Genomic DNA, 14563 nt, shown 5'->3' with positions numbered 1-14563 from the left:
TCCGCAGCCGGAACTTTTCTTTCAGGTGTTTGCGCAGTGCCGGACGGAGAAAGCCGACGGGCCGGGAAGAAAAATGGCGCTGCGTTTGGACGCCACATTTTTAATCCGAAAAATGAAGGATTTAAGGAATTTAACGTTCAGAAGACATCGTTTCAAAGAGAAATGGGTGTGTATGAAATGTCAGTAATGTCATAAAATTAATATTCAATGAATGACTGTTATTTTACGCCCATTTACATGTTTGTAGCTGTGGTTGTTGAAGTGGTTGCCATTAAAAGGCAACAAGGACAATGCTCAAATGTCACCCATTTTCAAACTTTTTACTCGCAGGATACTTTAGTTTTAGTTTATTATTTCTTCGGTGAGTGGTCAACAAAATAAACAAACAGTTTTACATTCATAAATTGAAAATGTTGCAGACCGAAAAGGTTTAGGCTGAAGTAGAACACTTATTGCGCCTAACCCTTTAAACAATGTCAAAAGATGACATTTCCTTTGCACAACATATTATAAATACACCTTGTACATAACATGAACACTGTTCAATTATATACACAGTAAAGACATGTGAAATATCCTTGTACATGTGTTAGTTAAACCTTTGTACCAATTATATACTATATACAAACGTTTATACATTCATCCATCCACCTTCTTCCGCTTATCCGAGGTCGGGTCGCGGGGGCAGCAGCCTAAGTTTAAGTTAAAAAGTTAAAGTACCAATGATTGTCACACACACACACTAGGTGTGGTGAAATTTGTCCCATCACCCTTGATCACCCCCTGGGAGGTGACAGGAGCAGTGGGCAGCAGCGGTGGCCGCGCCCGGGAATCATTTTTGGTGATTTAACCCCCAATTCCAAACCTTGATGCTGAGTGCCAAGCAGGGAGGTAATGGGTCCCATTTTTATAGTCTTTGGTATGACTCGGCCGGGGTTTGAACTCACAACCAATGTTCCCTCTAATTGTTCATGTGTCTAAGCAAACACAAAAACTCGCATGTGAGCAACATCACACGTGGCAATACCAGCAGCACACCTGTCTCAAACCAATCTTTTAAAATAACACGCAAATGAGACGAGTCATTGTCATGAGATTATTTAGTAATATTAGTGATTTGGCCCACTTGTAATGAAAATAAAAGAAATCTTGTTTTTCATAAGCTATGGCAGTGGTTCTTAACCTTATTGGAGGTACCGAACCCCACCAGTTTCATATGCGCATTCACCGAACCCTTCTTTAGTGAAAAATAAAATGTTTTTTTTTTCAAATTCAAGAAAAAGTTATGGTTTTTTTTACAGGTGCACAAAATGAACCGTGCATGAACATCACCTTGTTCAAAGAACAAAACCAACACAGTGCATAAACTCACAACAAATTACACACTTTACCATGAATTGATTAACGTGGACCCCGACTTAAACAAGTTGAAAAACTTATTCGGGTGTTACCATTTAGTGGTCAATTGTACGGAATATGTACTGTACTGTGTAAACTGTACTGTTTCATATAATGTATTCTCCTCCTTTGCAATCTGCTCGTAAAAATTTCAATCGATCAATCAAAAAACCTGCAAATCAGATGGAAAATTAGGGAACATTGTTTGGGGGTATCCATAATATGCCGATAGGGAGAAGTTTTTATTTACACGATAAGTCGGATGTGTCTTCACCTCCGTGGCGGCGACTCCGCCGAACCCCTAGGATTCGATCAAACCCAGGTTAAGAACCACTGAGCTATGGATTAGTATTGTACAATATGTCTGGGTGGGGGTCCTGCTTTGGAAATCATTTGTACCCCTTTCAGAGAGCACATTTAGTTCCCCTTAAACATTCTCATGTTGCACAATGAAATGTAAGCATAGGATGAAGTGTGCATTCCTGTAACTTTCTCTAGTAACAGCATTCCATGATTAATATCAATAAATTAACATTAATAATAAATGACAGTTGAATATGCACACGTATGACTGAGGAGTCATAGTGTAACTTTGTGTGGTGTTTGAGTTGTCCAACTAATTGTGTGGCCATAAACGCACCAGTGGCTTAGTGGTATGCGTGTTGGTGACAGATGACAAGTTGGTTTTGGCCTGGTTTGTACGGCAGAAAATGACTAGTTTTTCGAGATAGACATTTTTTACTCATGTTTTTGGTGTGGTTATGGCCGAATATAAACAGTTTTGCTCAATAAAGTGATCGATATAATTCCTGTCCTCGAAGCATCTCGAAAGACGGTGTTCAATTGAACGGTGTTGACGAACACCGTTAGGGCCGCTTGTTGTCACTGTCACTCAGAGTTTTGAAAATTACACAGAATAAATGTGTTTATTTTGTTTAGAATTCAGATGGGATTTGATTTGGTGCGCGGCATATATTTGCTGTTCGCAGAGGACGCTTGAACAGTGCGCAATAGCGCAGGCGCGCACCTTAGAGGGAACGTTGCTCACAACCTACCGATCTCAGGGCGGACACTCTAACCACTAGGCCACTAAGTAGGCCTAGGAAGCCTAGACCTCTCCCTCCCCAGCCACTTCGTCCAGCTCCTCCCGGGGGATCCCGAGGCGTTCCCAGGCCAGCCGGGAGACATAGTCTTCCCAACGTGTCCTGGGTCTTCCCCGTGGCCTCCTACCGGTCGGACGTGCCCGAAACACCTCCCTAGGGTGGCGTTCGGGTGGCATCCTGACCAGATGCCCGAACCACCTCATCTGGCTCCTCTCCATGACTTTACTTTGAGCTCCCCCCGGATGACAGATCTTCTCACCCTATCTCTAAGGTAGAGCCCCGCCACCCGGCGGAGGAAACTCATTTTGGCCGCTTGTACCCGTGATCTTGTCCTTTCGGTCATAACCCAAAGCTCATGACCATAGGCGAGGATGGGAACGCAGATCGGCCGGTAAATTGAGAGCTTTGCCTTCCGGCTCAGCTCCTTCTTCACCACAACGGATCGATACAGCGTCCGCATTACTGAAGACGCCGCACCAATCCACCTGTCGATCTCACCATCCACTTTTCCGTCACTCGTGAACAAGACTCAGAGGTACTTGAACTCCTCCACTTGGGGCAAGATCTCCTCCGCAACCCGGAGATGGCACTCCACCCTTTTCCGGGCGAGAACCATGGACTCGGACTTGGAGGTGCTGATTCTCATCCCAGTCGCTTCACACTCGGCTGCGAACCGATCCAGTGAGAGCTGAAGATCCTGGCCAGATGAAGCCATCAGGACCACATCATCTGCAAAAAGCAGAGACCTAATCCTGCAGCCAATTATACTTCCATTATTATTTATATCCCACATTTAGTTTGTAATTAACATTGATCATAGTATTAACTACTGTGTTGATTCAAGAGTTATATATTTTTCCAAGACATTGGTCTTAAAGTGTTTTTTAAATGTGTGAATGGAACTGGAACATTTTAAGGAATCATCCAAGCTGTTCCACAGATGAACCCCCCCTGACAGAAACACATCTACTTTTTAAGCTTGTTCTTATGTTTGCTTTCTGAAAGACAGATGAACCTCTGAGGTCATAGGGACACTCCCTAGGTTTGAACTAGGGATGTCCCGATCCAGGTTTTTGCACTTCCGATCCGATACCGATATTGTTTTTGCATTTCCGATCCGATACCGATACTGACCGATACTGGCCTATCCGAGCATGTATTAAAGTTTAAAGTTATTTAGCCTACTTAGTTGTCAGAATCATGTTGAAAAGGGTTTCAGTACTCTTGATAACAACTAGCCAGCTGAATTAGGGGAGTTTGAATAATACACAATGGTTGGTAACAAGAAACTGACCTGTTTATTCAAGGATAAACACAAAATAGACAAAATTATACATGACAAACAGAAATGGCATCATTGAAACTAGGGCTGGGCGATATGGCCTTTTTTTAATATTGCGATATTTTAAGGCCATATTGCGATACACAATACATATCTCAATATTTTGCCTTAGCCTTGAATGAACACTTGATGCATATAATCACAGCAGTATGATGATTCTATGTGTTTTGATTGATTGATTGATTGAGACTTTTATTAGTAGGTTGCACAGTGAAGTACATATTCCGTACAATTGACCACTTAATGGTAACACCCGAATAAGTTTTTCAACTTGTTTAAGTCGGGGTCCACGTTAATCAATTCATGGTAAAATGATACAGATATATACTATCAGATATATACTATCATCATAATACAGTCATCACACAAGATAATCACATTGAATTATTTACATTATTTATAATCCAGGGTGTGGAGGGGGGCGCCGGATGTAAGTGTCAAAAAGACAGCCAAAAGAGTTTGATATGAGAATAAATCTAAAGTTAAAATATAGGGTAGAAATGCACCCATTTGCAGGAAATGTAGTCTTGAGTTTCAAAATTTTCTTTCAAGGCTTGCATGTCTACATTAAAACATTCTTCTTCATACTGCATTAATATCTGCTACTTTTAAACTTTCATGCAGAGAAGGAAATCACAACTAAAAAAATCACTAATTTTTTCATACGGTGTTGATGTGGAAATGTTTGCCTCGGCATTTTGATGGTGTGGACGTGTGGCACCGAATGGAGATAAGCGTCTCGACAGACGTCACAATATTTGAACAATGATGACGAAAACTGTTTTCTCTGTCGTGTCCGTGTGTCGAAAATTGTTATGCGCTTATTTTTTTATTTGATTTTGTGCGTGGCATAGATTTGCTATGCGCAGAGGACGCTTAAACAGTGCGCAATTGCACAGGCGAGCACCTTAGAGGGAGCATTGCTCGCACGGCTGCGCTAGCATCACAGCTAACGTTAGCCATGCTGCTACCTCTCTGCTCGAGGAGGACGTATACGTATGTGACGTATGACGTGACAGTATGTGACATAAGTCGTGACAGTATGTGACGTATGTCGTGACAGTATGTGACGTATGTCGTGACAGTATGTGACGTATGACGTGACAGTATGTGACGTGTGTAAGAAGGTGCACTTGCTGTCTGTGAGAGGGAGACACAGGAAAGAGTGAGAAGAGCCTGTAGTGTAATACCAGCAGCTAAAAGCAACTGCGTGAGAATTCACAGACCTGTGGATGTGTTGAAGGTGTGCTGGAAAATGCGGAACGGAAATTACGGAGCAGCAGAAAAGTGGAATGTATCATTTAAATCGGTGCGTTGGAAAACACGGACCGGAGTTTTTTTTAAAACTGGATCTGGATCGGCATTTTCCCATGCCTTGCCGATACACAATTTTTGGCAAATATCGGCAGCCGATCCGATCCAAATATCGGATCGGGACATCCCTATTCTTGTCAAGAGTCTAGCAGCCGCATTTCGTACCAACTGTAATCATTTAATGCTAGACATAGGGAGACCCGAAAATAATACGTTACAGTAATGGAGACGAAACGTAACGAACGCATGAATAATGATCTCAGCGTCGCTAGTGGATAAAATGTTAGCGATATTACGGAGATGAAAGAAGGCCGTTTTAGTAACACTCTTAATGTGTGACTCAAACGAGAGATTTGGGTCGAAAATAATACCCAGATTCTTTACCGAGTCGTCTTGTGTAATTGTTTGGTTGTCAAATGTTAAGGTGGTATTATTAAATAGATGTCGGTGTCTAGCAGGACCGATAATCAGCATTTTCGTTTTCTTGGCGTTGAGTTGATGCTGTGCCTGTCTAAACCCCAGATTGACTTCTGCAAATCATTATTGAATCATACATTGAAGTGAATTAATTAATATGTTCTACATCCATATTAAAAGAGTGGCTAACATATTGGCAACTTTTTCACAGGCTGCTTCGCACCCGAAACACCCTGCGACCAGTTTAGCTCAGCAGCAGTTTGACATCACCTACAACACTCAACTGGGGCAGCTCTGGCCGTCGGTTCGAGTCGCCCTGCTCTCGGAGAAAAAATATGGAGCTCTGCTAAATAATTTCTGCAGTGATGCTTTGGTCGAACATCTCCTTTCTCTAGGATGTAGAGATTTCCTCACAGATATAAACACAAAAGGTGAGGATGGTATGCTGCCACTCCCAAGTGTTATTCCTTTTGTGTTATTTTCAATGAATATTTAATTTTGTCTCAAACAGTTGATTCTCTGTGATTACATTATTCAGGTGTGGAGTGTGACTCGGAAGGTGGCGCATCCCTTCCACACCTCAGTCCTAACATCAAGTGCGTTGTCTTTCCGAGAGGGGATATAACAAGATTCAAGCAAGCCAGGTGAGATTAGTATTATTGTGTTTATGGTCTGATTCCTTCAACATTTGTCTGCTCTTGCTCTCTTAAGACCAGATGCATCGGGGCTTTTAAGCCACTACCTGATGGATGCTGCGTCAGTGTTGCCCTGCCTTGCTCTAGACGTTCTCGAGGGCCACAATGTGCTGGACCTCTGTGCGGCCCCAGGAGGAAAGACCTTGGCTTTGTTGCAGACTCAAGCCATTGGTATTGTGAAATATTGTTCACTATTTGACTCAAAGTCTTGGGACGTACATCTTGATTAACTAATTAGTCAGGGTTCAGGCTCGAGACCCTAAGGCACAAAGATGTTCTAAATCTTAAGATAGTTTATCTGTTACAGATCAGACAGTGAGCAGTTTTGATTTTTATGTGTGTGGTGTGCTACGATAATATCACCACACACAACACATCTGTCCCACCACAAAGCCAGACTCTAGTCCTCCAAGCCTGACATTCACTGTAATGATACTAAGTCGACTACCATAATTACATCAATATTTTTTTTATCGTCACAAAATCTTTTTTCCTTTTTTAAAAATGTATATTATGTTTATAAACTCAGGAAATACGTCTCTGGACCTATGAGGACTTTGAATATGACCAATGTATGATCCTGTAACTACTTGGTATCGGATCCTGTAACTACTTGGTATCATCCAAAACTAATGTAAAGTATCAAACAACAGAAGAATAAGTGATTATTACACTTTAACAGAAGTGTAGATAGAACATGTTGAAACAGGAAGTAAGCAGATATTAACAGTAAATGAACAAGTAGATTAATAATACATTTTTACAGCTTGTCCCTCATAATTTTGACAAAATAGAATGATATATGATACAATATGCTACTCCAGATGTCAGCAGACTAATCAGGAGTCTTTGTTTGTTTACTTACTACTAAAAGACAAGTTGTCTCGTATGTTCACTATTTTATTTAAGGACAAAATTGTTCTTCGATTGGAATAAGAAACATATGTTTAATGTACCCTAAGATTTTTTGTTAAAATAAAGCCAATAATGAAATTTTTTGTGGGCCCCATTTTTTGGAAAAGTACCGAAAAGTATTAAAATACATTTTGGTACCGGTACTAAAATATTGGTATCGGGACAACCCTACGACTAACTTACATTTGACCTTCTTATCGCTTTAATCACCAGGTGTCCCAATACTTTTGACCTCATATGCTCCTTCCTGCTGTTTTTTTCAACGATTGCAAATAACGTTAACCCATTATCTGCACACCTCAGGTTTTTTGTGTTTAAACGACGCCTCTGTGTCTCGGACATCAAGACTGAGAAAGGTGCTCCACAGCTTCATCCCTAAAGCGCTTTTGAACCCTGAGAAGCTGCGCGTCACTTCCCTTGATGGCACCAAGTGGGGGGAAATAGAACACAACACTTTTGACAGAGTAAGACGGTCATGTTATAGCGTTTGTACGTTCAAGACGCTAACTGCCAGTGTTTAGGTCCTTGTGGATGTTCCCTGTACCATGGACCGACATTCACTCATGGAGGATGACAACAATATATTCAACAAGAGCAGAACCGTCGAGAGACGACGTCTGCCTCAACTGCAGCTGGACCTACTAATGTAAGCAAGGAACACATTTTATGCGGTTATGTCAGACTAGGGCTGGGCGATATGGCCTTTTTTTAATATCTCGATATTTTTAGGCCATGTCACGATACACGATATATATCTCGATATTTTGCCTTAGCCTTGATGCATATAATCACAGCAGTATGATGATTCTATGTGTCTACATTAAAACATTCTTCTTCATACTGCATTGAAGGCCTACTGAAACCCACTACTACCGACCACGCAGTCTGATAGTTTATATATCAATGATGAAATCTTAACATTGCAACACATGCCAATACGGCCGGGTTAACTTATAAAGTGCAATTTTAAATTTCCCAGGAAACTTCCGGTTGAAAACGTCTATGTATGATGACGTATGCGCGTGACGTCAATAGTTGAATCAGACATTTTGGAATAGGTCGGTCGCCAGCTTAAATCATATGTTTTCATCGCTAAATTCCACAGTATTCTGGACATCTGTGTTGGTGAATCTTTTGCAATTTGTTTAATGAACAATGGAGACTGCAAAGAACAAACCTGTAGGTGCGATCGGTGTATTAGCGTCTGGCTACAGCAACACAACCAGGAGGACTTTGACTTGGATAGCAGACGCGCTATCCGACGCTAGCCGCCGACCGCATCGATGATCGGGTGAAGTCCTTCGTCACTCCGTCGATCGCTGGAACGCATGTGAGCACCGGTGTTGATGAGCAGATGAGAGCTGGCCAGGTGGAGAGCTAATGTTTTTATCATAGCTCTATCGAGGTCCCGTAGCTAAGTTAGCTTCAATGGCGTCGTTAGCAACAGCATTGCTAGACTTTGTCAGGCAGTACAGCATTAACCGTGTGGCTACAGGTCCAAAGTTTGGTAGTATTGTTGATATTCTGTCTATCCTTCCAGTCAGGGGCTTATTTATTTTGTTTCTATCTGCATTTAAGCCCGATGCTATCACGTTAGCTCCGTAGCTAAAGTGCTTCACCGATGTATTGTCGTGGAGATATAAGTCACTGTGAATGTCCATTTCGCGTTCTTGACTCTCATTTTCAAGAGGATATAGTATCCGAGGTGGTTTAAAATACAAATCCGTGATCCATAATAGAAAAAGGAGAGAGTGTGGAGTCCAATGAGCCCTTGTACCTAAGTTACGGTCAGAGCGAAAAAAGATACGTCCTGCAGTGCACTCTAGTCCTTCACTCTCATGTTCCTCATCCACGAATCTTTCATCCTGGCTCAAATTAATGGGGTAATCGTCGCTTTCTCGGTCCGAATCGCTCTCGCTGCTGGTGTAAACAATGGGGAAATGTGAGGAGACTTTCAACTTGTGACGTCACGCTACTTCCGGTACAGGCAAGGCTTTTTTTATCAGCGACCAAATGTTGCGAACTTTATCGTCGTTGTTCTATACTAAATCCTTTCAGCAAAAATATGGCAATATCGCGAAATGATCAAGTATGACACATAGAATGGATCTGCTATCCCCGTTTAAATAAAAAAAAAAGAATTTCAGTAGGCCTTTAATATATGCTCATTTTGCCTACTCAGTGGCCTAGTGGTTAGAGTGTCCGCCCTGAGATCGGTAGGTTGTGAGTTCAAACCCCGGCCGAGTCATACCAAAGACTATAAAAATGGGACCCATTACCTCCCTGCTTGGCACTCAGCATCTAGGGTTGGAATTGGGGGTTAAATCACCAAAAATGATTCCCGGGCGCGGCACCGCTGCTGCCCACTGCTCCTCTCACCTCCCAGGGGGTGAACAAGGGGATGGGTCAAATGCAGAGGACAAATTTCACCACAACTAGTGTTGTGTGACAATCGTTGGGACTTTAACTTTAACTTTAAACTTTCATGCAGAGAGGGAAATCACAACTAAGTCAATTGACCAAAAGTGTATTTATTAAACAGTTATTAAGCAGTGGCACAAACATTCATGTCAAAACAGAAAGTGCAAGATTGTCAGAGACATTTTAAAACAAGCTATGAGTGCACTTTTGTGCATGATGTCACTAAGATAACATATCAAAACAACACTAAATTAAAGTGCACTTTTTGTACAGAACGCCACTACAATAGTTAAAAACAAATAAGGTGCACTTTTGTGCACGATGTCACACAAGATATTTCAATAACTGTCAAATAAAAATGAGCTGCATAATAGGAAATCAAATAGTGTATGTCCTTTGCTATGTGGTAGGTTCCTGCGGACGTTATCTCCTTCTGTTGTTGACTACTTTTTTCATACGGTGTTGATGTGGAAATGTTTGCCTCTGCATTTTGTGGGTGTGGCACCAAACGGAGATGTTGACATGCGGAGTTTCAAACACACTTCATTCTCTAGCGGGTGACTTTTCAAATGATGCTACATATTAGCAGTAATGCTACTTTTTGTAGCAACGCTTTTGCCCCACACTTGACAAATTACGGTTGTCTGTTCGACATCTTCCCGCCTGAAGCCAAACCACCGCCAGACGATGGACCCCGTGCTGGTTTTCTTGGGAATTAATTCTTCCTTCATTATTTACCAGATTTGCACCTTCTTTCTCTCGTATTACCACTCGCACCACAGCTAACGTTACCCATGCCGCTACCTCTCTGCTCCGCGAGGGCGTATACGTATGTGACGTATGTAAAAAGGTGCGCTTGTTTTATGTCTCTGTGAGAAGGAGAGACAAGAAAGAGTGAGAAGAGCCTGTAGTTTAATGCCCACAGCTAAAAGCAACTGCGTGAGAACGTATACTCGAATATCACGATATAGTCATTTTCTGTATCGCACAGAGACAAACCCGCGATATATCGAGTACCGTATTTTCCGCACTATAAGGCGCACCTTCAATGAATGGCATATTTCAAAACTTTGTTCATATATAAGGCGCACCGGATTATAAGGCGCACCTATGCATCCATTAGATGGAGCTGCGCTAAAGAGCATGTCAACAAAACAGGTCAGTCAAACTTTATTAATAGATTACAAACCAGCATTCTGACAACTCTGTTCACTCCCAAAATGAATAAACAGCTGTTTTATTATTTTCCCCGAGGTAAAGTCAGTGACGTGGTGTTTTGTTTATCTTTTAACAACAGCAAGGAATAGACTTAGACTTAGACTTCCTTTTTATTGTCATTCAAATTTGAACTTTACAGCACAGATAAGAACGAAATTTCGTTACATAAGCTCATGGTAGTGCAGGATAAAAAAGCAATAAGGTGCATATATAAATAAATAAATAAATATATATAAATAATATATAACTATATAAATATAAAATAAATAAATATATATAAATAAATAAATAAATAGATTACTGTACAGATAAATATATTGCACTTTTTCACATGTGTCCACGTTTATGAATGTATGTTATATTGTCTTTTTTATTCCAGCGAGTTAAACCATTTTGGGGGGAGTTGAGGGGAATAACATGTAGTGCAACATTTATATGACAAAAGTGGAGGGGAACTTTTCCCTGATTCAATAAACACATAAAAAACAGTGATACTGTTACGGTAAATCAAACATTAGGGCAATCACAATATAGTAACACTCGAAATAGTGCAGAGCAATAACAGTATCAATAACTCAACGTTGCTCAAACGTTAATGTCACACAACACAACAAACAAAATAAACATGTAAAGCTTACTTTATGAAGTTATTCCTCATCCACGAATCCCTCGAATTCTTCTTCTTCAGTGTCTGAATTAAACACCATTGATTCGTTTATGTTAAATTTTCTCGCTGCTGCTCTATTGCCATGTTCTACTGCGTGACTGATCGTCCTAAGTTTAATCTCTGCGTCGTAAGCGTGTCTCTTAATAGGAGCCATTTTGGGGTTAGAAGCGCTTCTTCTTCTACGGGGGAAAATGAACTCAGCGGCTGCTTACCATAGAAGAAGAATTTCTTCTTCTACGGGGGAAAATGAAGTTGGCGGCTGCTTACGTAGTTGCGAGACCTAAACTTTATGAAAATGAAGTTTAGGTTTGTTGTGGCTCAATATTGGTCCATATACTGTATAAGGCGCACCGGATTATAAGGCGCACTGTCAGCTTTTGAGAAAATTTGAGGTTTTTAGGTGCGCCTTATAGTGCGGAAAATGCGGTATATTGATATATCGCCCAGCCCTATGTCAGACTTAAATTTAGTCTCGGAACTTGTCCATCACGTTAGTCTATCTAACTAGCCTTCCCCAAACTAATGGTTAGGATGAGAAACCTGTCCTTGGTCAGGTTTTTTTTTGGGGTTGTCAATTAAAATTGGTAAAAGTCTGTAAGCTTGTCCAAATTAGGCATAATAATGTGTTAATTCCACGACTGTATATATCGGTATCGGTTGATATCAAAATTGATAATTAAGAGTTGGATAATATCGGATATTGGCAAAAAAGCCATTATCGGACATCCCTAATTAATTTGATAATAAATCTATTGATTGTGGAGTGTAGAAATCATCTTTTCTTGAAGTGCCGCAAACTAGGGTGCACTACTTGGCTGTCGCCAGTAGAAGTGCTGTTGATTCAGCCTCAACTAGTCTGAAGAACAACGACATGACTTCAGCTGCTGACACAAAATTGCTCTAAAAAGCTCTGGTCAACATGACACTTCTGTCAGGTTCAAACACTGATGACATCTATTAAACAGACAAGAAGCAAGGAATTAAACAGAGACAGAATTCAATTTAACTAATTGAGGAGAAATGTCTGGGCTGTACTCTTTGTACAGTCTTCCACCACGCTCTGACGAAAGATTGTACGCATCCTCTTTTATTTGGACTTTCCCTGATTACATGGCAACAGCGGTTTCCAAAGGAAGGGGGGTCGTAAACAGCCGTTGCCTTTGGTTACAAAACAGTTCAAAGAAAAGGTGCCTGGAGGGGGGTCAGGTCCTGCTTCCTCTCTGCTTTGTAGATCTCGGGTCAAGACAAAATCTTCCTGTGGATTACAATAGATCAAAGAAACCGACACCTTCATGTCGCTTCCCATCCTACACAGTGGAGTTTTACAAGCCTTTTGATTGGTAAGATCAAAGACAGCTTTTGTCCTCTTGCCGGGAACTCATGGAAACACAAAGTTTTGTGATTAGATACAATTATTCTGACAACTTCTTCCATCCAATTACTCATATTAATAAATAAAATATTATATAATGTCATCTATTTTCTACCGCTTCCATGAATCCTTGAATATTCAAAGGCTATCAGTGAATTGATTATTGATTGTTAATTTTCCCCACCAGTGACCCAAAGAAATATTAGTCAATCCCTACCTATTAAAAGGGTCATGTTTATTTGGATGTAAACTAAAACTCCTATTGTCTTGCAGGGCCGGAGTGGCGGCGGCGTGTCCGGGAGGCGAGATCGTTTACTCCACCTGTACGCTTTCTCACATCCAGAATGTTGGCGTTGTTCAGCAAGCCATCCACTTGGCTCAGGAGAACCATGGCATTCAGCTTCAGGTCAGTATGAAGACACCAGTGTAGATGCAGATTACCAACAATGTACATTTTGTTAACAAGAAGTAATTCAACCGTTTTGGTTTGTCCTCTCCAATATGAAATCCACATGCAGGTAGTGGACCTGCGACCGCTCACACACATGTTCAGGAACACCTTTGACTTCGCTCCTGGCCTCCATGTGGGTGAGATGGTCATCCCACATTTAACAGCTAACTTTGGACCCATTTATATGTGCAAGTTGAGGAGGCTTACATAGACTGTGGACAGTGGGAAAACTCCGCTGAGGTTTTTACTTTTTGCTTGTTTGCTAAGATCAGTTAAAAGTGAATGCATGGCCACACATCCAAAAAAATGTCATCAATACTTTGTAATATGAAATGTTCAAACAGTATAAGTACACTTAACGCACACTGAGGAGTAGGGATGTACACCATGTACCGTTTTGTTTTTCGATACTGGTTCCGAATTGGGCCAGTCCAGGAAGACTGTTTAGATTCTGGACAAATAATACTGCTATTGGTACTTTTTTTTTTTTTTTATCGAGCTGACCGTAGTAATTATGACACGCTGTCACATTCAGTTCAAGTGCTGCTAATAAGCACTGGCAGATGATAATCAGCTTGGAGTAATCACAAATAAGGAGGCAACACCATACAAAAGTTTGCAATGCAACAAATAAGAGTTAGTGTCAATTTGACTCACGACCGCTACTACTGCGCTTCATCAATCCGACCGACGGTTAAGCCACAGGTGTCAAACTCAAGGCTCAGGGGCCATATCTGGCCCGCGACATCCTTTTATCTGGCCCGCAAACACCTGGAAATGATATGTGCCAATAAAGTACTTAATATTTTCTCACTAAATGTAATGGATTTGTTTCATTTTGGCAGAAAAAATATATGTACCGTATTTTCCGCACTATAAGGCGCACCTAAAAACCACAAATTTTCTCAAAAGCTGACAGTGCGCCTTATAACCCGGTGCGCTTTATATATCGATAAATATTAAGATTCATTTTCATAAAGTTTCGGTCTCGCAACTTCGGTAAACAGCCGCCATCTTTTTTCCCGGTAGAACAGGAAGCGCTTCTTCTTCTACGCAAGCAACCGCCAAGGTAAGCACCCGCCCCCATAGAACAGGAAGCGCTTCTTCTTCTACTGTAAGCAACCACCCGCCCGCGTAGAAGAAGAAAAAGCGCGCGGATATCACCGTACGTTTCATTTCCTTTGTGTGTTTACATCTGTAAAGACCACAAAATGGCTCCTACTAAGCGACAGGTATCCGGTTCATGAAAA

General features: G+C 41.2%; 1 protein-coding gene across 1 annotated transcript; it reads left to right on the top strand.

Annotated features, from left to right (window-relative positions):
* Nucleotides 1-19: 19 nt before the first annotated feature.
* nsun4 (NOP2/Sun RNA methyltransferase 4) lies at nt 20-14345 on the top strand. The gene is made up of 8 exons (XM_061941332.2): nt 20-166; nt 5786-6005; nt 6113-6218; nt 6286-6440; nt 7488-7648; nt 7706-7830; nt 13136-13268; nt 13381-14345. The coding sequence occupies exons 1-8, from the start codon at nt 74-76 to the stop codon at nt 13522-13524; spliced, it is 1137 nt and encodes a 378-aa protein (XP_061797316.2). The 5' UTR covers nt 20-73; the 3' UTR covers nt 13525-14345.
* The last annotated feature ends 218 nt before the right edge of the window (nt 14346-14563 follow it).

The sequence above is a fragment of the Nerophis lumbriciformis genome, linkage group LG03, assembly GCF_033978685.3.
Source record: "Nerophis lumbriciformis linkage group LG03, RoL_Nlum_v2.1, whole genome shotgun sequence".
Taxonomy (NCBI): domain Eukaryota; kingdom Metazoa; phylum Chordata; class Actinopteri; order Syngnathiformes; family Syngnathidae; genus Nerophis; species Nerophis lumbriciformis.
The sequence above is the reverse complement of the archived record's forward strand: the minus strand, read 5'-3'. Positions and strand labels throughout refer to the sequence as shown.

Excerpts from the sequence above, each read along its gene's own strand:
- nsun4 (XM_061941332.2), top strand. The coding sequence starts at position 74 with ATGGCGCTGCGTTTGGACGCCACATTTTTAATCCGAAAAATGAAGGAT. Across the intron at positions 167-5,785 it reads ATCGTTTCAAAGAGAAATGG|GCTGCTTCGCACCCGAAACA; the intron begins GTGTGTATGAAA and ends ACTTTTTCACAG. Across the intron at positions 7,831-13,135 it reads CTGCAGCTGGACCTACTAAT|GGCCGGAGTGGCGGCGGCGT; the intron begins GTAAGCAAGGAA and ends ATTGTCTTGCAG.